At 39.3% G+C, this 25,649-nt stretch overlaps 2 protein-coding genes across 4 annotated transcripts in view; one reads left to right on the top strand and one right to left on the bottom strand.

Annotated features, from left to right (window-relative positions):
* The window catches only part of LOC120720041, a 37,470-nt gene extending 23,181 nt beyond the window's left edge, over window positions 1–14,289 (bottom strand). For both annotated transcript variants that reach the window (XM_040009644.1, XM_040009645.1), the window contains exon 1: window positions 7,273–14,289. In XM_040009644.1, coding sequence (XP_039865578.1) covers window positions 7,273–7,297 — 25 coding nt within the window. In that variant the 5' untranslated portion in view covers window positions 7,298–14,289. The remainder of the gene's footprint in view (window positions 1–7,272) is intronic.
* Window positions 5,396–21,437, top strand: si:dkey-202l22.3 (7 transmembrane receptor domain-containing protein). 2 transcript variants are annotated; one of them, XM_040009640.1, is made up of 4 exons: window positions 5,396–6,116; window positions 18,576–19,054; window positions 19,332–19,729; window positions 20,554–21,437. In XM_040009640.1, exons 2-4 carry the CDS (start codon window positions 18,592–18,594, stop codon window positions 20,770–20,772), a joined length of 1,080 nt encoding a protein of 359 aa, XP_039865574.1. In that variant the 5' UTR covers window positions 5,396–6,116; window positions 18,576–18,591; the 3' UTR covers window positions 20,773–21,437. The 2 variants fall into 2 exon arrangements, with proteins under 2 accessions (XP_039865574.1, XP_039865575.1); XM_040009641.1 differs by lacking the exon at window positions 5,396–6,116 and having other exon boundaries at window positions 18,559–19,054.
* Window positions 21,438–25,649: the final 4,212 nt, after the last annotated feature.

Genomic DNA, 25,649 nt, shown 5'->3' with positions numbered 1-25,649 from the left:
TGAGGTCCACCCCGAGTTCCTGAAGGCTCTGGATGTTGTAGGGCTGTCCTGGTTGACACGCCTCTGCAATGTTGCGTGGAGATCAGGGGCAGTACCTGTGGACTGGCAGACCGGGGTGGTGGTCCCCATCTTTAAGAAGGGGGACCGGAGGGTGTGTTCCAACTACAGGGGGATCACACTCCTCAGCCTCCCTGGGAAAGTCTATGCCAGGGTGCTGGAAGGGAGAGTTCGTCCGCTAGTCGAACCTCGGATACAGGAGGAACAATGCGGTTTTCGTCCTGGTCGCGGAACACTGGACCAGCTCTTTATCCTCTCGAGGATACTTGAGGGTGCATGGGAGTTTGCCCAACCAGTCTACATGTGTTTTGTGGACTTGGAGAAGGCATTCGACCGTGTCCCTCGGGGTGTCCTGTGGGAGGTGTTGCGGGAGTATGGGGTGTCTGGCCCATTGCTACGGGCCATTCGATCCCTATACAACCGTTGCAAGAGCTTGGTTCGCATTGCCGGCAATAAGTCGGACTGGTTCCCGGTGGGTGATGGGCTCCGCCAGGGCTGCCCTTTGTCTCCGGTTCTGTTCATAATTTTTATGGACAGGATTTCTAGGCGCAGCCAAGTGGCGGAGGGCTTTCGCTTTGGTGGCCTCAGAATCTCATCTCTGATTTTTGTGGATGATGTGGTTCTGTTGGCTTCATCGGGTGAGGGCCTCCAGCTCGCACTGGAACGGTTCGTGTGAAGCAGCGGGAATGAGGATCAGCACCTCCAAATCTGAGGCCATGGTTCTCAGCCGGAAAAGGGTGGAGTGCCCACTCCGGGTCGGGGATGAGTTCCTGCCCCAAGTGGAGGAGTTCAAGTATCTCGGGGTCTTGTTCGCGAGTGATGGGAGAAGGGAGCCGGAGATCGACAGACGGATTGGGGCTGCAGCTGCAGTAATGCAGACGCTGCACCGGTCCGTCGTGGTGAAGAGGGAGCTGAGTGTAAAAGCGAAGCTCTCAATTTACCGGTCGATCTACGTCCCTACCCTCACCTATGGCCATGAGCTGTGGGTAGTGACCGAAAGAACGAGATCGCGGATACAAGCGGCAGAAATGAGCTTCCTCCGAAAGGTGGCTGGCCTCTCCCTTAGAGATAGGGTGAGAAGTTCGGCCATCCGGGAGGGGCTCAGAGTAGAGCAGCTGCTGCTGCTCCACATCGAAAGGAGCCAGCTGAGGTGGTTCGGGCATCTGACAAGGATTCCCCCTGGGCGCCTCCTGGGTGAGGTGTTCCAGGCATGTCCCACCGGGAGGAGGCCCCGGGGCAGACCCAGGACACGCTGGAGAGATTATATCTCTTGGCTGGCCTGGGAACGCCTTGGTGTTCCCCCGGATAAGCTGGAGGAGGTGGCTGGGGAGAGGGAGGTCTGGGCCTCTTTGCTTAGGCTGCTGCCCCCGCGACCCGGCCTCGGATAAAGCGGATGAAGATGGATGGATGGATGGATGGATGGACACCAAAACACAAACACTCTGAATACTCCGAAGCATCCAAAATTTGTGCATGTTCTAAAGGTCAAACGAAGGTCAAAGCACAATTAAAATATCTGCAGTCTCACATTATTTTAAATGCAATAATGATGGCCAGCTTGTTGCACTTACAAAGCAATAAGGCACTACAAGGCAGTTCCAGCGTCAGTCAAAAATGGCCAGTGTGATAAGGCATTAGCTTTGTGTCCTTGTAAATGAGAGCTCCCATCCAGCTACTGCCATCCCAGATAAGAGTAAACAGCAGCAAATAGTGCCTGAGCTAACAAAAGCATTTCAAACCACAACAGTTCTCAAAAATCCAACTATGATATTCTCATTTGTCCTGGCAGGTCACTGCTCATTCTGTCCCCAAGCCTCCAGCATTGACTTGTTTTAAGACAAAATCAGCAGGAGGCAACATTAATTTATAGGCAGTGGGCTATCAGTAATAATAATGATGGGCAAACAGTCCTATTTGGTGCAGTCTAACAAACCACAAGAGTTATGTGTTAAAATCTCCTTCCCTGATGCATATCTTTAGTGCTTCTTCAGTGGAGTGTGAATACAGACATACAGAGTTCAGAACCGAGACAGGTCATGAAAGACAATTTTATCTGCCATGACTGTTTGTTACAAAACGTGTCCTCAAGGGGAACTGAATCGAAATTAGACTGTCCGTGACATTTAGCAAGGCAGACATGCTTCACTGCTACACCCTCGAAACATTGTAGTTCAGCGGCAATGTAGCTGTAAATGTGAAAATCAGCATTTATCTCTTGAGCAGGGATCTCATTTTTCTATGAAATGCTGCTTTACCTATGTGTTTCCCACGTTTCAACAAATTTTCCAAGATCATGATATTTAGTTTAAAAATACACCTACAAATTATGTAAAACAACACATTAAAAGAGATTATCAACCATGGTCAGCTTTTATACTCGGGGACCACTGTCACATTTCAAATGTTTGAGAAAGAAGTTTAATTGAAAAGTGATTTCACCATCAATCTTCCCAAGTGGCTTTATTTAAATAATTGCGTGAAGCCCAGACTAACACACTGCAGTTCAACAGCACTTTTTAAACTTCCACAAAGAGCTTCACAATGTCTTTCTCTTTCAGCACACACACATTTCACACAGACACCATTACCAACCAAGTTGTCATGCGAGGCACACATACTTCCTGTTGTGGACAATTTGGTGTCAATTTAGTGTCTCCCTGTAGCACACTTTGTCATGAGTAAAGTACAGGGACCCCAAAGTGCTAAACATAAACCCATCAGACTCAACAACTACAAGAAAACCACCACAGTACTTAACAAAACACAGCAGCAATTCAAAGAAACATAACCCCCCCCCCCCCCCCCCCCCCAAAAAAAAAAAATTGTTGCACCACAAGAACACAAAAAATAACAACAAAAAAAAACAACTTTTGGAAAGTTCTCAGTGGTGAACGACCACTTCCTGTCTCATGACACAATCCCACAGTCGCATATGCACAGTACTCGGCTGACTTCCTCTTAAACTAAAGCAAAGTTTTTTAGTGTCTTACGTTGAAAATAGGGCAGAATGGTTAGCACATTCTTTTCTTTCATCCTCTCATAATTAGCTTATATGATACACAAATGAAAACAACGGGAACTGACATCAGCCCGTCCAATCACAGAAATATGTCCTCTTTATTTCTGCAAAGCGCAGCGTCATGTTAGGAAAAATGTTCAGTTTTATATTTGAGTGCATTTAAGTCTTTTTTTCCCTTCGCCCTTGTTGTACTTTCACTTTTGTATTTTTTTTTATCCATTAGGTTACCTGAAGTAATGCTATTTTGTTTTGTTTTCGTGTTTTCTGTGCTTTCTTTCTCCTAAATAATGTCAGAGTTCCTCCACAGTTCCTACTGAAAAGAAGATTTTACTTTGAGAAGTTCAAATCTGTTCCAGTGTCACTACAGATGTAACATTAACAGATGCGTTCATATTAAGAGTATACTGTTCAGGGCAATAACTACATTTCAATTTTATACAAATTGCAAATCCTGGGATTATATTACAGCTTGTATTTAAGAAAGTTTAGATGTACATTTTCTCACTTACACTTTTCTAGGCTATACAGTGCAATCTGTGTACTTTCCCCTACTTACTATTGCAAGGTTAAATCTTGTTAATATATGATCGATTCAGCAATATCTTAACTGGTGTTCAGTATACTGATATTTCAACTACATTCATATTGGGATAGTGATTTAAGTATTTTCTTTTGCCATTTCTGTGTAGTTAACTTCCAAAATAAAACCATTTTGAGCCATAAAAGAAAAATAATGATTATTGCTTTCCTACTGTAATTGCACTTCCTTTTTCTTTCTTCCTGACCACTGCGCAAGCATGCTGAGTCAATGCATTCATCAGGCCGCCAATGTCACATACTTGACCTTTTTGTAGGGAAGTGCAAGGACAACTTCATCGAGAATAAACCTCGATGAATAAATGAATAAATCTCTGCTAAAGGAATAAAGACAGTGGACATACTTGAGCAAATACATGACACTTATTTTACCGATGCGTGAATTGTTGTATTAATATTATTCATCTATTCATTTTCTTAACCTCTCAGCCAATACAAGGTTGGACTAGACTGGCACATAAGCCACCTGACATTGCACTATAGGCAGGTTACACCATAGGCAGGTCATCAATGGATCACATGCTCAACCATCTCCATCTACTTCATTTACGGCAAAGTGACTGAATTACTTTGAACAAATCAATTAACAACATTTAAAATTAACAACATTGTCTATCTTTTTTCACAGAGCTGAGAAGCAGAAAACATTATTATAATTAGACAAATCCACATGTCCTAAAGCTAAACTTGTTATATAGGCTAGCAAAGTTTACTGTATACACACAATGAATTTTACATGTGTATACAATCCTTGACACATCAATATGGCTCTACAACAAAGTAATTTCACACACAGGCAATCTTTCAATTACACAGACAGCTGGGACACACCGATAACAAGGTTAAATAAATGTGTGCTTATGTCCTCAGAGCCTGAATACTGAAAGCTTATTCATATATCAGTGGAGAACAGAAGCATCTATAATTACTTAGTCTAAGAAACCAGAGCAGTATATTATAAAGCCATGCATGACCACATATGAAAGATGTTACGTTTAGGAGCTGGCAAACCAAAACTGTCAAACTTTTTAAGAACTACATGTTTGGCATTTTATCAGCTAAACTTGCATTTATCTTTTTGTGATGCTCTATGTTTATTTTTCCCCTTTCTGTTTCTTTGCAAGCTTTCAGAGCTGTGGCTCAGACCAAACAAGCAGGGATTGTTTCTTACCAACACCTTCAAAAAGACCTGTTGCATAAAGTCCCTCTGAAATATAGCAATCCATATCTACGGCTTTCCCTTATATGTCTCTTTTTACTCTGCTATTTTTTTTTTAATCTTTTATAGTGAGACCTCTCAATAGGTTTGTCAGAATAGTTTGTTCTACTGAGTGCCCCCATCTGGTATTGAATTGATGCCCTCAATTGATGTAGCGAGAAATGGTCAGTACTCAAGTGTTAGATACTCATCACACACCCAACAATAGTGATAAAGAGCTGCTTTTAAAAGAGAAATATAGAGTGAGCGTGTGTAAGAGTGAGAGAGAGCAGGAAATGAAGGAAGAGAAAAGGCAGCAAATGATTACTTGATGTTTTTTATGTTGGTGTGTCAGCAGGTAGTTCTCTGAGGTGACATTGCATCACAAAAGGCAAAAGCAAGATGAATTGGTAATTGAGTTACAGCACATGACTTTAGAAGTATTAATACTTTTAATCTTTTAATTTTGTTTAGGGTCAATTTGGCATAAAAAACAATAGATGGATGAATTTATGATTGTTTGGCAAACTGTGCAGAAGCAGCAAGTGTATGTGAGTTTACATCAAACTCAGTTGCTTATCTGGTTATACTGAATATATAGAATTGCAGCTGGACACCGAGTCTTCTTCATTTCCCTGAACACCAAACAGTAAATATCCCCCCCCCCCCCCCCCCCCTTTTTTCTTTTCTTTTTTTACACTGGTGCTAATTTTCTTTCTTGTTCCCTTTTAGGTGTCGGAGTTTCTGTCAGCAATCAAGGCTTTTATAGAGCACATAAAGCAGAAAGAATAGGCTGTCCTCACCCCTGAGGCTAAATAAAAACTTGCTACACACGTCTTCACAGCATGTTGCAAGGGATACATTTGTGCGTGCAAAGTGTGCACATGCGAAGTGAGTGTGGAGCCAGACACAATAAAGGAGAATACATGGGAGGGGGCACTTCTTTTTCTGAGGATTTGAGGGAGATAGGTTATGTAGGTCCCTTTTACTCTCTCCCTCTTTCTGTCACTCTCTCTCAGACTGAGTGAGAAACACCATCTCTCTGCCTGACTCTTCATACCAGTGTGGGCTTCTGTGTAGGTTGCAATACGACATTTGTTACTAGAGATTTAAGAGCTGTGGCAAGAAAGAAAAGGCGTGAAGCGGGGGGGAAAAAGGGTAACGGTGATAGCTAGAAAATAACCTAATTTGCTCAAGTGAAGAGATACCACACAAGGATTTTCTAAGTGCCTCCAATTTGCACAGGTAAGATGCTTTATCTCTATCCACTCTCTTGTTGCATGCACTGACATTTACAAATACAGATTCACACAAGTAAAGAAACGGACAAAAACATATAGTGTTTTTTTTACTAATGTTTATAGAAATGTTTATTTTTTATTAGATTTATTTTTGATTGTTTTTAATTAAGGAGTGCGTATAAATATAATGTGTCTTAGTCTTATTTGCTAAAAATCAGAACTTCTAATTCTAATAGTTGTTTGCTGTCATTTAATTTTTTTTTTAGATTTTATTAGCATATATATTTTATAAATATCTTCATGAAGCTAGTCATCACAGAGGGAACATACTGGACAAAGTCATAGGAACTCTCTGTGAAAAGGGGCTCAAATGCTGTACTAACGTAGTCACTTAATAACGCTGTCATTAAAGTGGGTCTCTTTAGGATGATCGCAATTAAGACCATTGGTCAGGTTTGAAAGAAGTCTGGCAAACAGTGTTTATAGGGGAGAATGAGGCGAATTGCAAGGCATAGAGGGAAGGCATCTGTGACAAGGCGCATCAGTGCTTATTAGTCCTGAAAGCCAGCCATCAAATCTGAATCATTATTGTATAATCTGGTATATTTTTCATCATGCGCACTATTTCTGCAGGCTGTGGGGTACTTGGTGTATTTCATACTTCTGACTGCATACACATGTTAGAACAATGTGTCTGTGCTCTATTTAGTAATCATTTAAGGGTGTTCAGGTGCAAACTAGAAATGTTTCCATTTTATAAAATACAAGAGTTTTGATGACATTTCTATGAATTTACTTATGACGTTATTATTACTTATTGATTTTACATCAAGGGATTTTTACAAAACAAAGATAGAAATTATCCACATAACACAAAAACACACAGTCTAGGGTCTCATATTGAATGTACTCGTGCAAAACACCAATAAAGATTTAGAGCCAACTATAATTTTGAACTGCTACGGAATCAAACTCATTTCTCTTGGGCATGACAAATTTACGATGATGATAACTTGCAGAAATACAATTACAAACTTTCTGGATAAAACACACAAAAAATAGGTATGTGTATATCTTTAACCATAGAATACAAGATATGTCATTTATGGTCAATCAAAGTAAAAAACTGAAGATATTAAATTAGAGATGCACCTACTTACCAAACATCGACATCTTCCAATACATGCTGATTGCTGTGCAGCAAGTGTCATCGTCGTGGGTGAAGAGGTAAAAAATGTACTGTACTGAATTTTTCAGTGATGTGACTTCATTTTTGTGTTGCTTGTTTTGGGAATCCAGCTCACACTACTGAATTTGTATTCATTCAAGTTTGCATAATGCTCGTATGTATCCAGAGCAAAACAGAGGAATAAATTTTTTGCAACAAAAAAACTAAATAAATAATAAAAATTAGATGAAAAAAAAAACTTCATCAGCACTGGCGTTCTCTAAACATGAGTGTAGGCACATAAATTCACAATCTGTGGGGAAAAAAATCTGGTACTCCATGGCATCTGCAGCACGTCTCTGTGCATGTCTAATTGAATAGAGATGCAGAGTGGTTGGTGCACACTGCCACAATTACCTAGCCAAATACTGAACAGTACTAGATTTTTAGGTTAAAACACACGCATGTGCGCACACACATGATCGCAAACAAGACCACAAAATCAGGAACTAAAATTCTTCTTGCGTGAATGTGGAAACAGCCAATATGAGCCTGGATAAAGAATTTCACAATGTGTGGATTTTGGAAAAATAAAAAATGCTGAGCTGAACACTACTACGTGATCGCAAACAAGACCACAAAATTGGGAAATTAAACTGCTGAAAGTCCTTGCATGAATGTGGCAATAAAATAGCCAGATAGGAAGAATCTGTTTTGTTGGCTATAACATGCTCTAAATGCTTTCTTCTAAAAAGATCTTCTTAACTGGAAAGAAATGGTTACATCTTTTAGTTTTAATTCATCTTACCCATAGGTATAAGTGTTAATTTTTCTGCCCCTTGCAATCACTGAATGTTTATATGTGTGGGTCTGGACAAGTCTTAAGTTGTTCCTAGACAGAGCCAATACTATTAGGCAGGCTCTGACCTCTCTTAATTAAAGGGTCAGAAGGTCATAAACATTTAGGAGTCAATCATTAGCCCTGCATACTAAGAAAGACAGTAATGCTGCTGTTTATAATTCCACTGTTACTGTCTTGAGGATGTTTTAAGATAGGATCTAGCTTGGACTTTCACAACAGCACCAGTTCACACAGAACGTCTTGTGTGTAGAGACAAAAATATGCCATCCAAAGTTGTTAGTCCAGCAGGCGCTGAGGGGTCTGCACTGGAATCATCAGCAGGCAATAATGTCGTCCAGGAGCAAGCCTACATTCTTAATTCAAATAATGAGGGACACCATTAAGCTACCTCATCAGAATTTCATAGACTGAACCTTGACCTCATTTGTGTCTCATATTTGTCCAACCTCTGCCTCTTTTTCTCTCAGGATGCCTCAGCAGCCTCAGAATGACAGAAATACAAGAGTTTTATCAGTTTTGCCGGGTTAGGAAATGTCAGTAGAACCAGAGAGGCCACAAAAAGGTCAACGTAAAGAAAAATAAGGACAAGACAGCAGACAAACTGGGGTGCGAGAGAGTCTAAAGGAGTTGCTCTTCCTGTTTTGCATTTTGAGGGTTCTCAATTCCCATCACGCTTCACAAATTAGCTGCAGGGTCTGGATGGCTTCCACAAAGGCCATGGCAACAGTGTTACTAGGCAAGGGTAGATTTCTTTCAAGCTGTCAGATAAGGTAGATAGAGTGAGGCCAGATGGGATGAGAAAACATATTCCTGCTCTTGATTATTGGAACGTGCAGAACAAATTTGTAAATGTAACACAGAGCGGTCTGCCAGCGAGTCTAGCAAGCTCCAAAGTGGCGAATGCTGCTAAGCAAGTGATGGTACTAACAGGTTCTGAATTTAACATGGAAAATTGTCAAACATGCTGAGTGAGCTGACTGATTCACTAGAGTGGATCTTTCTACTAACGATTGTATCAACAGTCTGAAACATTTGTTCTCTGTGCGAAGGGACAGATAGCTCAGATGTGCTCCCACCTTTCAGAGCTCGGCCTTAATTAAAATACTGATATTTTATTGTGTTCTTTATTCTTTATACAAAAGCCTGAGAGGCAGATTCCATCTTGAGGATCTTAGCATTCTACAGCAGCTTCGCCATGGGCTTAATTTCAGCCTGACTGGGATCATGACCCTTTGAAAAATTGTCAGACAGGATTTAATATCAGTGGCAAAAAGTGACTCATAAATTGTGATTTCTTTTGGCTGTGATGGTGATTCTTTTACTTATGGATGTGTGTGCACTGCAGAAATAAGAATTTTTGCAAAATTTTTTTAAAGCTGGTACAAGTAATACATGCTCTGGAAAGGTCACACATGTCAGCCTATAATCTTCTGCTCATATTGAATTGGTCTGACACCTATTGACTGGAACGCATCAACCCATTCAGCTGCACAAACTGCACTGCAAGAACTAGCATTTGATATGTTTGCTTCTGGGGATGTCAGTGCTACTAGTCTGGATTGCCATGAATTTTGTACTCCAATTTTAAATTTTCCTTTTGTGTTACCATCATGTTTGGGAAGTCTCTCCAAAACTATTGGATGGGCTGCCACTGAACTTGAGATGAATGTCTTTCGGTGGATGAAGTGAATTCTATTTTTAAGTTGCTCCTGATTGCATTGCTCCATTCACTTTCTCACTCACTCATCTCGCTGTGAGTGGTCAGCAAGTCTTAAGTGTTCTTTAAGTGCAAGTCCATAACATGCCTCACAAATTTGCATTACATTATGTGTGAACACAGAGTTAGGAAAGGAACAATAGATAAAAGTATGCTAAATGCTAAATGTTTTACCCCCATATATACTGTTTAAATGCAGTTGCTGCAGACTACAGTAAGAATAAAAGACTGAAAAATGCATTATTCATAGATTACTGAGTAGAATTCAGCTACCAGATGTTTAAACTTCCGTCTTGTTTAGGGAAAACCTTAAGTTTATCCAGGCACCTTCCTGGAAAACAAATAAAATGTATGACACATAAATATTTGGGTTAGTGTTCTGAATGGTAATGTGTTTCCCTGTACAAAACACAGAAGGAGGCTGATGCTTTGTTTTTGTTCCTCTGTGAAAGCTCTGTCCTGACTGGTGTGCATTGTCTCCTGGAACACTTTGCACTCAGTATCCACAGCAAACAATTAAGTTGGAACTGGGCATGTTGTTTTTGTTAGTAGATGAAGACCAGTCTATTACAAGTCATGATCTGCTTAAAAAAACTTAAGGGAACAATTGACTCATATGTCACATTTTAAAGAAAGAAATAGTCAAGTTGAAAATCTTTACTGATAAAAGACAATGTAATTTATTGAGAGCAATAAGATGTCACTGGAAATACAAAATCATCAACCTTTTGAGAGCAAGATTCAAAATCACCCCAAAAAAGCTAACACCAAACCTCTGATCCTCTGCTTAGTAATGCTTCGTTTCATCTGAGCTCGCAGGGTCCTCTGGTATTTAATTTAATTTGGCATAATGTGCTTTCTTTTGCTCAACATAGTACATAGTACTCTGTAATTGTTCCTCAAAAGCTCATGTTGCAATGGAGGCCTCAGATTCTCTCTCTGCTATGTTAAGCCTTTACTGCACATTTTCTCCCATTCGCAAGATCACAATATGCATTAGATCTCCCCAGTACAAGTGCCTTTTGCCAAACCCACAATGCTCTGACATGAGGACTATGTCAAAAGGTTAAAGAACTGTACTCTAGCTCCTTTGATCACAGTATGTAAGTTTTACTCTTGCTGTAGACCTTTGGATATTTTTGGATGCAATGTCATAATCTGCTTTCATTTGTTGTTGCCACTTTTGAGGATATTGCAGTTGAGAGTTACACTCTTCCGCATCATTAATCGCAAAAAATAAGATCAACTGGCAGATGGTGATTTGTATCATAAAGCAAATAAAAGGGAGAGTACTCAGGCGCTTCACTGGTGGTGCAGTTATGGGTGTGTACAACTTTGTTTACATAGCCACTGCAATTTCCCTTTTTTCCTTATACAAAGTCCACGTCATTGATAGCAAGATCCAATTAAATCTTTCTGTTGCGTTCCACTCTGAGTGATAAGAAGTTGTTTGTTAATTTGCAATGCTTTAATCTTTCTGCACCTGCCCGAATAGCTGGTTCTCAAATTCTTCACCATCTAGTCTTTTTTTTAGCAGGAAAGCCAAAGGATAAAGAAAAAAGGGAGAACATATCAATCATAAATCCTTGTATGGTTTCCACCCAGACATCTTCAGGTGGGGGACATGGGATATGGCAGGGTCCTGAAACTGCACTTGCAAGAACTCAGTCTGTGTTATTTTTATATCTGGCTCGCTTTGTGCAGTTATCTCTTGAATGTGTAGGCTAATAGCTGTAATAGCTGAGATCAAGTCCAAGTGCTTTTGAGTCTAAACTGCACTAAGTATGGAACCTAATACTTCAGGGGAGCACTGTTCTTTACATGCACAGCCCATACTCACAGATTTACAGGACAGGAAGTCTGCATCTGTACAGAATGTCAGAGTTCTGTTAAAATCACACAGCTCGGTCAACCAGTGATGCCCTGTGACTTCAGTTTAGCTGTGCTCAACACATAAGTGACAGAGTTATTATCACTGCCTCTAAACTGTCTGTAACGGCCCATGTGAGTGCTAGAAATACCAGATGGCAATAGCTGTAATGGAAAAAAGGCTGCTGGTCCTATACAAGTTCATGGGAAAATAGCCTCCTTTCTTGACCTCTGTAATTGCACTGCTGCCAAATCCATAGTCTTAGTCTGTTTTTCTTTTCACACTGAATAAAAATATAATTGATTTTGTAAATTTTGGTCATTCAATGTTACAAATGGGAGAATTAGCCATAGCATTGTCCACTAGTTCTTTGGCTAAGCCTTCAAAATCACGAGTCATTTTTCTGTTTCATTCAATATCTCCTCATAGACACTAATACTGGTTTTTGTACTATGTACATACTCACTATTACTGGAACTGGAATCTCATCAGCCCTATTATTTTAGCCTTTGGATCATAAAGTTTAAGGTTAGTCTTGATACACACTGATAAGGGGATTTCTCACCCACTGGCAGCTTTCATATCCAGCAACTCTTCTTTACAAACAAGGCATTTTCAGCTGTACCATTTGTGTTTCGTGTAAGGCTTGTATGATTTAGACAGTCGTTCCCTTTGTTTTGTGACTGGGGATTTTTTAATACTCCTTCTCTCACTTTGTGGGGACTTACATGAGTGCTGGGGGAGCTAAGCCTTGGTTTTGGGTCATTTTGGGACTTTTTTGCTTTTTTTTTTTGAGGTCATGACATGTCCCTTATTCATAAAGTCTTTCAGCTACCCGACAGGTTCTGTATCCTTCTCTGTACCTTTTTACCTAGTGTACATCACCACCAAATATGATCAATTTGTTCCTGCTGACAGACCTCCTTAAAGGCACCTTAGTTTTCTTTGGATTTTCTCTCACACTGGATATTTGCAACAGTGATCTGTAAACTCCCTGACTGCAATATTACCTTCCTCTTTTTTGTAAATACCCAGTTTTATTTAGTTAGTTATCTAAACAGGTTTCATTAGAAAATTATTTTCTTTTTACTCTGTGCCATATTTTCAAACTTGCTCCGTAGTTCTTTGTATGTGGCTTTAATCTTTAGAGCCCTCTCACTTTCATTGTACAAAGCAACAGTAATCCAGCACTACTGCTCTCATTCTGCAGCTCCACCCTCATCTCAGCCCTGACATCATCATTTGACAAGCTTGCCGTGATGGAGTGGAGGTCCTGGCTTTGAACTAAGTCGTTAATATACTTTCAGAGCAGACTGGGCACGCTGACGTGCAAACAGAACTTTCTGACACAGATCAACCACATGGATGAGGAAGTTACACTACTTACTTGGTCCATGCACACATTAGTCAGTTGTTGCCATGTGCGCTGTCGGTAAAGCTGCACAGACTCTCTTTAACTCCCACACCTTGCTCTGTCTACTTCACTCGCTTCTTCTGCAGAATTGGCAGTAATGTGTCGTTGACAGCTTATTTTGGCCCCTCACGGCAACTAAAATAATGTGTAAACAGGATAATAAATAAACAAATAAAGCTTTATACGAAAAAGTACATTGGCAGAGATTTGGGCGTAAAAGAAAACACACTTTACAGGTGCCACACATGTGGTGTAAGGTTTACCACGGTGTCTCCAGATTCTTTTATAGCTGTGTTCAGTGTGGACCTGCTCCCATCTGTGGGGCATCAGAGGTGCCAGTTCTGGTGTTCTCTGGCAAATGGCTCTGCCATTCAGACTACATGGTGCTAGACTATCACACTAAAGGATGATGGGCCTTCATGCCACCCTAACGGAGTCTAATTTTGGTAAGAAGCATCCACAAGAGCAGCCTACTGGAGGTCATTTTGTAGGTCTCTGGCAATATTTGCTCTCTTCCTCGCTGTACAAAGAAAGAGCTATTATTATAAAGGAGGAGGCCTCTGATCGGGTATCATAGTCACACAGGTCCTCTTCCCCTGTGACACCTGTAAGAGCACTGTGGTCACACTGCAACCTGCATCCAGATTTAGATGTAGATGAGCTATTGTTCCACTGCTGACACAGTCCCCATGTACAATCCCTTCCAGCTCTTCTTGTGCAAAGCCTTGTCTCGTGGTTTTTTCCTGCCAGGCTTGAGAGTGACCTGGGTGACAAAGAAAATGTTTGTGTTACAGCATGTATGGATGTGCCATTCTTGGCCAACTGGGCAAAATGTGCAATCAGAATGGGCTGCAGTACCATCTTATGCTACCTTTACTGCAATGCATACTAACAAGAAAAAAAACAGACCCAGAGATGGATAAAGAGAGAGCAATGATCTGTGGCCACCACCCGCTAAAATCTATATGTTTTGGGGCATTTTCTTGTTCTTACCCTCCTGTGCACCAATTCTCACATTTAATTCATCACAGCAGGTGAAATGAAGTCAGATTCCTAACTGGACTGATTGATATCCCTTTGATGATTAAGTATAATTTGTATTTTTAAACACCGATTAGTTCAAGAAAATATCTTTAAAGTCAAATGTCAGCGTTATATTGTAAATTCTCATATGTAACGCATGGATAAGTTTCCATGATAGCCAAGGACGCAGCCAACACAAAGCCTTTATAAATGGTGACTGAAAATGCCAATTCAAATAGCACATTAGATATGATGGTGGTTTCCACAGCTCCAGTTTAATCAGGACAAAACATGCTATACTCATCTTTCTGCTGTCCTAAGGTATTTTTTTCAGATCAATTTAAATCAGTACTTTACTTCTTACTCCAATGGCAAAAACAAGACAGTTAAATGTCAAAAGTTAAAGTTCTGGAGGAAGTGTTGAGTCTCATTCAGTGTAGCCTGATAGTCTTTTAGAGAAAAAGTAATGTAACTGATAAGACATGCTGTAATACAAGCCTGTCCAGACACGACAGTTCACTCTGCCACTGAGGAAATTACTCTGAAAAAAATTAAACAACTTGTGAATTCACTGTATTAAGTTATATCAAGACTGGCAATATGCTAAGGAGAAAATTACAGACTATATAAGCTTATAGACATTCAGTATTTCAACTTTAAATGATTTTCAGCATTATTTTCCATATCTATTCTCACTTAGAAATCTGACTGTTCTCACAGTGCATTAGACCAGTTGATTGGGCCCAAAATATATTTACAGGCAAGAATAAATCATATTTTTAGGTTGACCATGTGCTCACGGGAAGCTGCAACTTCTGAAAGTAGCAAGTTGCCTATTTGAATTCTTGAAGTCCAGTAGATTGGCAATGTATAGAACTCCATGTGAATTATCTATTGATTTCTTTTCTTATATTAATGTGTGCTTTAGCTGCATCTGGTATTATTTGAGGGAGAAAAAAACAAAAATGTAGCAAAAAAATCCTTTGGTTGAAAGGAAATCCATTTGACCGTCAGTATAAATATAGTGAATACTGATCTGTGGATAAAGGTCGCAATTTTGATTTCAAAAGAAAGAGAAGCTGACATTAACAGAAATGATTCACAGACATCTGAAAATTATTTCAAGTGCGGGCAGTGGTTTAGTCTGAGCTGTAGTAGCAGTTTGCTATTTTATTAATTGCCAAAGCTAAAAGGCCACACGATGATGAGGAGCAGCTATTTCAGCCTGGTACTGCATGAGAATGTGATCTGCAGGTTGTGGAGAAAGTCATATTCTGAAATTGTGTTGACAGAGACACAATAAAAACAAAATGCCAATAATCCAATTCAGGCTTCTTCTAATTTATTTAAGTAGTCTCCAGGCTTCTTGAAGGGCATCCAAAGCTCTTCGTTGGATGTTGGATACATTTTGTTGTGTTTTCTGTCAACCTGATCCCACCCCACACTGCTTCAAAAATGTTGAGGTCTCAGGGGAGGCCAATCTATGACTAATAGTGTTCACTGAGAGTTTTTCTGTCCAGGTATGCTTTTATGGTATTGGCAATAAAAGCATACCTGGATCATTTTCAAAAGCATTTGGGATAATTTTCATGCTGAACAATGAAGCTAGCTTTCCAAATGTTATTGCATGGTGGATCAAAAGCTGATGTTACTTTTCCACATTCATAATCCCTTTCATTTTGACAAGATCCTCAACACCACTGACTGAAATGCAGTCACAAACCATGACAGAGCCTCCACCATGCTTTACAGATGGCTGTAGACACTCACTGTTGACCTCCCCTGACCTCCTTCCTGCATACCAAAAACAATCTGAACCAATAATTTCAAATTTGTATTCAACCTATAAGACCTGTTACCACTGACTTTCACTCTAATTCTTTTTTAATTTGGTAGACTTCAGCCTTTTCTCCCTGTTTCCCTTCTTCAAGAATGGCTTCTTAAAAGCCACAGGTGCTCTGAGACCATTTCTGATGAGGCTTTGGTGAACAGTAGATGGCTCAATTTAAAGGCTAGATGCATGTTTCAAGTCCTGTGTTAAATTCTTTGATGGATTTTTCCTGTTTCTTCATGAAATAAATTTAATGTACTGTTCAATTGCTCTTTGGCAGTCTCCTTGTTTGTGTAATAATATTCTTTTACACATGTCAAACTGTGTTATTATTTCTAAAATCAAAGAAACAAAAAGAAACTGAAACAAATTGTGTTTTAGCAGTAACAAAGGGCGTAAAGATATAATTAAAAATTGGCTTTTTGATAAGTTTTCATTATGTGTAGACACAACACTAGTTCCCTTGTTTGGTTAGGCCTTTTTTATGTAATGTTTGAATCATTCAAAGATCAGTGTTAAGTGGCTTAACACACACACAAAAACATTCCTCTATAAATGAACAGGTATAAGAACTGGACTGAGAAAAAAATAGCCAATGTAAAACCAAAAAAAACAAAAACAGAAAAAAACAAATTGCTGAAAGACCTTCAGAAATCTTGGAAAACAACTGATCAAGACCATTTTTTTAAAAAAATACAAGAGTTTCAGGTTGCTTGGAAGCAAAATATAAAGAAATAAGGGAAGACTTTTGCACAGTACTGTCCATTCATGTACTTCCTCATTCTTAGGAAAATGCAAGCCCCAAGGCAAGGTGCGGTCTAAAATTAGTTAGCAACAATGTGACACTACTGTGTTGAGTAAACTGTCAGACATAAAAAAAAATAAAAAAAAACACTTGCGCTTTTGCTAGCATTCACTCCAGTAATTATCTCCACGATTAACCTCCTAAGACCCGAACTCTTCCATGGCATGCATTTTTAATTTCTCTTTGATATTTGGGCATGTTGGGACCTGATGAATGTAAAAACAAAAAATTTCCAGATTTTTTTTTTTTTTTTACCTGTTTTTTGTTTCTGAGAAAAATTTGATCCACATATGAGAACATATGTTTAAAATTTCGATAGAACGGTGGCAGCATGATGTCCTTGTAAGTGGATATCCCTCCCTTGTAGAGCAGAATTTATTATTTTGGTCTAGACATCCCAAAATGTGATGTCCACATATGTGGACGCCAGGTCCTAGGATGTTAAGGTTTGTCATGAATGCATACACACATACACAGAATCCCAAGGTGAAAAGACCGTTAAGCACAGTTGTAATACCCAGTATTATATATGTTATTATTACCCTGAATGATGATCATACCTTGAGTGACATATTCCTGAAACCAGTCCCGAGATGTGTGGGCATGTCCGTGCACCCTGTTGTGTAGTAAATTGTTATTAGATTAAAAACACATATTACCACTCATCTATCCATAACAATCACAGATTAATGATTTATCTAAGACATAAAATTCATGCAAAATAAAGTTTTAGAGGTGTACATAGTCATTTCTTCTTTATGATCTTTTTGGTCTGTGGATAATCCGCTTCTAATGACTGCATTTGGGCTAGCGGTGCCTAGAACTGGGAGTTGTCAGTTATTCGAAGGGAAAGGAAGGTGTATAATATTCTAGCGCATGATACATTACATGGAAAAAAATCCAAGGTGATGGAAAAAAAAGTGGCTCACTGGATAACTCAGTAAATCTTTTAAATCATTTCTCAAAAGAAGCCATTTATTCTCAAACCTCATACACAAGAAAGTAACTTAGACATTATTCATTTCTTCCTATAACAGTTTCAGAAGAATTATGCAGGTGAGTTTTTAGTATCCTGATTCATGCACAAAATAAATCAAATCTCTGCACTGGCATGAAGATCATGAACTATGAGTCTGATGACATATTTGCTAAGGTGAATCAGATCCACCATTTTTAACTGCTGTCACAGATAAGCACCTTCGTGGCACTTAGAACTAAGAGATAATATACAGGAGTACACGTTAGATCAAGATCCATCACTAACAGGTGACTTTTGGATCAAAACAACATATTAGTCAATGTGGTGAAATGAGAAGCTGAAAAGCCACAAGACATAGCTCATTCACATTAAAGATTCAGTATGCAACAAGGTCATCTAGCTTACTAACATGCAGAGTACAGATATCTACATTCTGTGTTCAGGGTTACGTGGGATTCTCCACTATTTGTTTTTAGAGCTGAACAAACCTCTTGGATGAGAAGTGAAACATCTTCACAAATGTACAGGAGTCCTGGTGCCTTCTTTTCAGCATTGAAAAAACTCTCTATGAACACTATTTATATTACACATACTTCGCCACTGGAGAAATTGTTCCTATAAATTTGCTGCAAACATAAAGTTATTTAGGTTAATGAATTTTTACTCATAATCGAATTCTGTCACTTCAGCGTTATTATGTTGTCAGTCTACTGGATCCCTGAAGACTACAAAAATCAATGGCTGATTTTCCATGCAGTATTTATTGGATAACTGTTGATGGTGTCTTTTTTAAGGCTGGCGTGCAGAGACATGGATGTCTTCATGGATAAGGATTTCAGTATGACTGGCAACACAAGTCATGAAACATCACGAGCAAGAATAGAAGGAAACAAAGACCAAGGACTCAACCACAGCGACCCCTTGGACATGTTCATAGGCATAGAGCTCCTTCAGCGATACAAGCCTCTCTTCCTGCCTCTGTACTGCCTTGTAGTGGTAGTAGCTGTTGTTGGAAACTCCTTCCTTTTGGCTTGCATCCTGGCTGACAAGAAACTCCACAATGCCACCAACTTTTTCATCGGTAACTTAGCAGCAGGTGACCTGTTGATGTGTTTGACTTGTGTTCCGCTGACAGTGTCTTACGCCTTCGACAGCCATGGCTGGGCTTTTGGAAGACCTTTCTGCCATTTGGTTCCCTTGCTGCAGTGTGCCACAGTCTTTGCATCAGTGCTTTCACTCACTGCTATTGCTGTGGACCGCTATATTGTTGTAGGTAAGGGACTTGACATTACCATTACTGATTAGCAGTAATTTACTGTACGTTCAAAAGTTAATCTTACTATATTCCAAAATGTGTTTTCTGTAATGCGAAATGCAAATTGACCACACAGATTTAGTCTCCTGATACTGAGATGACCGAGCTAAAATAATTAGAGACTTCTCTAATTTTTACACACTTCTATACATGGCCACTTTAATTTCGGTATGAAATAACATCCTTATTGTTTTTACCTAATATATACTATATCTGTATTTTTTCCTTGTCTCAGCTCATCCAGTACGGAGGAGGATTTCTGTGTGGGGTTGTGGTGCAGTGACTTTGGGTGTCTGGCTTTTATCTTTGGCCCTGGCCGCACCTCCATCGTACTACACAGACTACCTGGACCTGCGGCCCACGGGCATTGACCTGGTAGTGTGTGAAGAATTCTGGCCAAATAGTGGCAATCTGCGGCTTCTCTACTCTTGCTTCATTTTAATAACCTCGTATATGATCCCACTGCTGTCAGTTAGCGTATCCTACTGTGCCATTACTATCAGTTTGAAGCGCTATTCAGTGCCTGGGGAGCCATCAAACAGTCAGCAGCGCTGGAGCCAAAGGAGGAAGAAGACGTTCTCTCTGCTGGTGGCCTCAGTGCTGGCCTTTGCCCTGTGTTGGCTGCCTCTCCAGGTGATTCAAGACATTGATGAATTCTAACCATTACTCCATTAATCCTTATCTATAGGCATTAGACAAAGAAAGTAACATTTTTCTATATATGTATCTGTTCGAAACTCATAACCTCAATAGCAGCAAAATGATGCAAAACTGCAGGTTTAACTACTATTAGGATGATTCAATTTTATGCATCATTAACTATGGAAACCCAACATCAGATATTTGTGTCCACAAAGCCAATATTATGTCCACAATGAGCCATGTAAAAGGCTAACAGATTAGGATTTCATTGTCACATTATTGAACTGGAAGGAAAAGTTGACACTGCAATATGGCTGCAAACACTCAGAGCCTTGTTTCACTAAAAGCACTTTGCATGCACTGCTTAAATGCAGATCGTAAGTGTTGGTAGAGTCGCATTTCTAAAGTCAATGTTGCATGCAAATTGCAGATAAATTCATGGCTTCTGCAAGGCTCCTTCATGACTTAGGAGAAGGGTATTTGTCATGGCTAGTGAAACGTGTCCAAATGAGTCAAAAGTGAAATGATCTGGTTTTATAAATTGCAGTTGGCATGTTGCAAATCCTGCTGCTAAACACCGAAACTTAACTTGTGACATGGAATGATTTAGTATTAGCATTCAACCAAATCTAATTATGCTGGCAAATTTCACATTTATGAAATCCATTACCACAGTTCAAGCTGCCTTCTAATGTGTGATTTTCTAGGCAGAAAGAGAGGAGCAGCTTGGTCAGACTTTTCAAAAATGTTCCTAATAGTTTAAGAAGTCAGTGCTGATTCGATGCAATAACAACTATTTCCATTGTGTTTTGTAGGTGCTGAACCTGTTGCTGGACTTGGACCCGGACTTCCATATTATGGGCAAGCGCTACATAAATGTCTTACAAGTATGTTGCCACTTAGTGGCTATGAGTTCTGCATGTTACAACCCTTTCATTTATGCCTCACTGCACAGCAAGGTGCGAATGCACCTCAAAGGTTATCTCTGTCCTTGCCACAACCACCAGAGAAGGATGGTGGAGAGATCCAGTTGAACCCACAATGCGACTGTAGCAGCTGTTGATATGCAGAGCCCATTCTTATCCGCAAGCTAGCACCTGCACCCCAGCATGAGCGTTAATGTCTGAGACATCCAGGAGAATACAATGAGGCTGTTCAAAATTTATTTAAACCATTTTCTTCATGCTTTACCAGCATGTTGTGACGTCATGGCATTTAGTCCTTTCTTGTAGCATCTCCAAAGGCAGTGCTAAAAAAAAACAACTAAAAAACACTGCTTACAAAAAAATCCAATGATGGTAAAGAAAAAGAAGACCAGTGAAGAGTCCACTGGGATCCCTGTGTTGTGCTTAGATGGCAGTGCTGCAGAGGCTAAGCAGACGCTGCAGCTTTGAAAAGGCCAGCGGGGGTATAAACAGTATTCAGCTGTAGCAGACTTATGCTTGAGGCTGAGATCATAGGGTGTTAACTCTGGTTACATGGACCGGTTTGCTTAAACATTGAACACTTGACTTCAGGGAGCTGACCGTACAGTGAACTCCTCAAACCAGACGTGGATCAGGAAAATACATATGATGGTTTTATGTTGTCCACAGAACTGAATGTCATTCAATTATTTACATATATTATTGGATAACAAATTGCTGGCTATTTTTAGGTTTATTAAACGTAATTAGGTGGTACAGTCTAAGTGTGTTGTATGTGTAATTAAATATATATTTGTGTTTTTGCATACATGCTGTATGCAGTCTCTTCATTTTCTGCAGGTCAAAACCACAGTATATGCAATAATGATAAAAATGCATCTTACTGTATATGACACCTTGCAGCAGTATTGGAAATCGTCTTCAATTACATCTTATCAATACCAAATTAATAAAGGATTTACTTGAGTGAGAGCTCATAGTTAAATGTTAAGTGCTCTGGCTCTACCTGACAAAAGAGACTGGCACAATAATTAATTATTAGATAATTAAAGCACAGACAAAAACAATAACTGTAAAGCATTACTCTGCTGATGCCGTTCTCATTGACTTGCCGTCAAGTATGATTAATGCTTTCATAGGCTGGGTATGAAGACTCACCAGAGGACATACTAATGTGCTCTAAATTGCAAGCAAGCAGAATTAATTTGGTTCATTCGGTTAATTAGAAAGCTAAAATTTTCATTGATGCTAATTTCTGTCTATGTAGATCTGTCTAGAGCTCTCTATTTGGACAGATAAATGAATAAACAGATAGATAGAATAAAGATGAGATAGATAGATAGATAGATAGATAGATAGATAGATAGATAGATAGATAGATAGATAGATAGATAGATAGATAGAGTGCATCAAATGCAATAAATGCATCAGAGTGCAGGGTAAAATGTCCATCAACAAATCTAATCAGCCCATTCAAAAATAGCAAACACCATTTGCTCAAACATATCCAGTGAACCTTTAGTGCAAACTAATGAGCCACAGCTCCCCAGCTAATGCTCGCTGATGCCAACTGTCACCTTTTAACAATCAAATTACTTTGCTGTCTGTTGCTTGGCAGCTTGGTTGGCTTTTCTCTCTAAGTAAACCTTGAGACTGCATTCACCCCTACTCAATTGGATTTTTGTCCTGATGCTTTTTTCTGAAAGGGTTTAAAATAGTTATTGTTGTTAAAAGTGATTTTGTTTGTTTGTTTGCTTGTTTGTATTTTTTAAACTGAATTTCATCTCTTTCCGCCAAATGCCCTACCGCTACACACAATAGACACTTGCAGATCCCACCCCCACTCTGTGTGTTGATGGCAGCAATGTTCCTTACCTGAATGTATTTACGTCATTGTCAATGTAAACTTTGGTTATATAGATGATAAGACAGTACTTCATCAGATGTGGACATGGGTTTCCCCACTAAAAATCTATTATTTTAATGAGTGTTCCACAACAAAAGAATATTAAAAAATATACCCTTGCCAACCATAAAGATACCTTCATGACGTACCAGTGTGAAAGTGTGAATAGTATGAGTCATTTCAAGTATTCTCTTGTAAACTGTAAATTATGCTGGTAAGCTATGAGTGTGCAAAAGCTGCTAACATTTCCACTTTATTTATCTGTGACTAAGTCAATGAAGAAAAAAAGACACTGAACTGTGGCTTTATATGTTCATTTCATTTACTGAACAACCATGTATGTGCAAGCGGAGTAATGGGTGGAAAACCAGGTCTTATGTATTTAAGCCAATTTCAAAAATTCCATGTTATGGTTGTTGTTTTTTGCTATTGTTGAATTTTTAAAAAAGGACAATTTCTGTGCCATTTCTCACAACTATGTACTTCAACATGTTGTACATTATAAAATAACAGCCTGAAATGCGGTGAACTATGGTAAGGCTCATTGGATGATGTTTGTTTGTTCATAGAATCAATACATTAGAACTGACAGTAATATTAATTTGTGTTTAAGAAGACACACACACACACATTTGACCATATTTTTCAGACCCTAAGGCGCACCGAGTTATAAGGCGCATTAAGCGAAACAAAACAGTCAGATAAGTCAAACTTTACTCAACTTATTCTTCTTGTTTCCTCCACTTCCGTACCATTAATTCATTAATCTTGAATTCTCTCGCAGCTGCTCTATTCCCATGTTGTTGCAGTATATTAATGACTAACCTCGTATTGTGGATGGATTATCTCAGTTGTTCTCCTGACTGAAGTTTGGTCCGTTTACAGCATCCTGCCATGAGATTGCATTTGTCCATAACCATCAGGAACTTTTAAAGGTTAGCGTTCATCCTCCAGTTTCACTGTTTATGTTATGCTAACATAGCTGTGTCGCTATTGATCACGTAGCACATCATTATATACCAGCTAACCCAACTTCAGTAACCCTAAAAAAGTCACTGCTGTTTAGTTTTCTGTATTCATTTATGTTGGAAGTGATAGCAGAGCTGTACGTTTTAATTTTTTCAGAAATCTCTCAGTCAGAACAAGGCATATCATGTTTAGGTGGAAACTAGCGAGCTAACTTCCTGCTAACTTCTAACTCCGTTAAATTAAAAAAATTCTGTTTTCATGAAGGCCTGGATGTTAAACGTAATTGTTACACCTGGTAAAGCAGCTACACTAATCATTTTATTAAAGATGAAAGAATTTAGACAGTTTGTAACTCTCAGTGATGCCGCAGTGTTTGTTTGACTTTGGGACCTGAAAAGGACGGAGTTTTGGACCCAGATTACTCGGCGAGGCTCCTGACTACTGCAGCCGTAATGCTCCAAGAATCCATTAAGCGGTGCGGCTTCATACCTTACCAAAGTTGTACTAAAACATTTTTTGACAGATTTTTGAGCCCGTGTACCACATAAAATCGGTTCGAGGTCAATAAGTACAACCAGAATTCATACATAAGGTGTACCAGTTTATAAGACACAGTGTCGATTTTTGAGAAAATTAAAGGATTTTAAGAGCGCCTTACAGTGCGGAAAATATGGTAAAAGTGTGTATTTTTTAGTAAGTATAGTTAGTCATTAAAAAATGTGCATTTTTTGTATGACTATTTTTATACTTACTGCAAAAGACTCCTGTCAAAAACTAAGTATACCCCATGATTCAATATCTTGCAGAACCTCATTTGCAGCAACTTGAAGTGAAGTTTAATAAATGTCTTAAATTTGCATGTGCTTTCTCCTGTCCCTTTTTCACATGATCGTACACGCTTGATGTTTTCTTAGGTACACATACAACAAGCTCATGGGCACCAGTCCTAGACCTCTGCCATGTACTCTACCTTTACACAAATTTCTACTTTTTGTCTTTTCATCCACTGACACTGCTACTAGAGTGTTCTTTTGTGAATACTTTTGCTAACTGACATCACGTATTGTTTTCTTTCGTAAGTTCTCTGTATGTGACCAAGTTGTTTTTCTGTGTCTCAGTGAACAAAGCTTTGTGTATTGATCTTCTGTTGGTGTGGTCATTTTTGTTGTGCGTCACTGTGGTTGGACATAATTAATCCAGTTTCTGCAAAACATTTTAGCATCCCGTGTAGTGACACTTGGGAAACTTTCAGTCTAGCCATGATGTGATTTAGAGAAAGTCCCTTTTCCTTCAGAATGACAATTGGGCACTTAAAACTTTCACTGAGTTCTAATGTTTCTCCATTACCGCACTGCCACTTAGACTTTGCTGTTGTTTCCTCTTTTACTTATACATCTCTTACGCCATGTATCCACAGTTGTTGACTTGCTGATTTGGGCTATTTTTCTCATCACTGTCTCGTAACATCTGTGTCACATTAGTTAATCAGTAGATTAGACAAACAGATAAATTGTAGTTAAATAATTCACAGTTCCTCTTTTCGGTCTTTCTGTCTCATGAGGCATAGGTAATTCTAAGTTCAATGCACATCCTAATCGGCTACAACATAGTGCACATAGTGTTAGTGCACTAAAAAACGTTACTGGGCTTTGCTAAATTATACAGTTACAGTTAACTTATACATCACCGCTGCTCTGTTGCGTTGCTCTGCTGCACTGTTTAGACTGGACAAAAGCCACAGAGCACGCGTTTAAGATTATCAAACATGGATTTTGCCCTTCTGTCATCCTCAAATCTTCCTAAGCAATTACGCAACATGGTCGATGCTTGAATGTGTGGGTTGGGGTAGTGCTACCCCAGTGTTTTAATGCTGACAACAAGATTAATCTGTTAGCCTTTATTTGCAGAAAACTGGCACCCACAGAGAGTAACTGTGACTTTAGGAAATGGAAGCTGTTAGCTATCGTGCTGGCTTTGGAAGATTGAAAGCACTGGAGGGTGCAAGGCAACCTTTTTTGGTCTGAGGAGTCTGGAATATATCTACTGTGTCAAGAGACCCAGCTCCCAGGCAGCCAAGTGGACATTATTTATGTGACTGTATTAAGCCAGA

The sequence above is a fragment of the Simochromis diagramma genome, unplaced genomic scaffold (assembly GCF_900408965.1).
Source record: "Simochromis diagramma unplaced genomic scaffold, fSimDia1.1 OVJJ01000344.1, whole genome shotgun sequence".
NCBI lineage: Eukaryota > Metazoa > Chordata > Actinopteri > Cichliformes > Cichlidae > Simochromis > Simochromis diagramma.
Note: the sequence above shows the minus strand (reverse complement) of the source record. Positions and strands in the feature narration are given on the sequence as shown.

Bases quoted from the DNA above. Each gene is read 5' to 3' on its own strand.
- si:dkey-202l22.3 (XM_040009641.1), top strand. From the start codon at position 18,559: ATGGTGTCTTTTTTAAGGCTGGCGTGCAGAGACATGGATGTCTTCATG. The intron at 19,055-19,331 runs GTAAGGGACTTG...TCCTTGTCTCAG, and splicing joins GGACCGCTATATTGTTGTAG to CTCATCCAGTACGGAGGAGG. The intron at 19,730-20,553 runs GTGATTCAAGAC...TGTGTTTTGTAG, and splicing joins TGTGTTGGCTGCCTCTCCAG to GTGCTGAACCTGTTGCTGGA.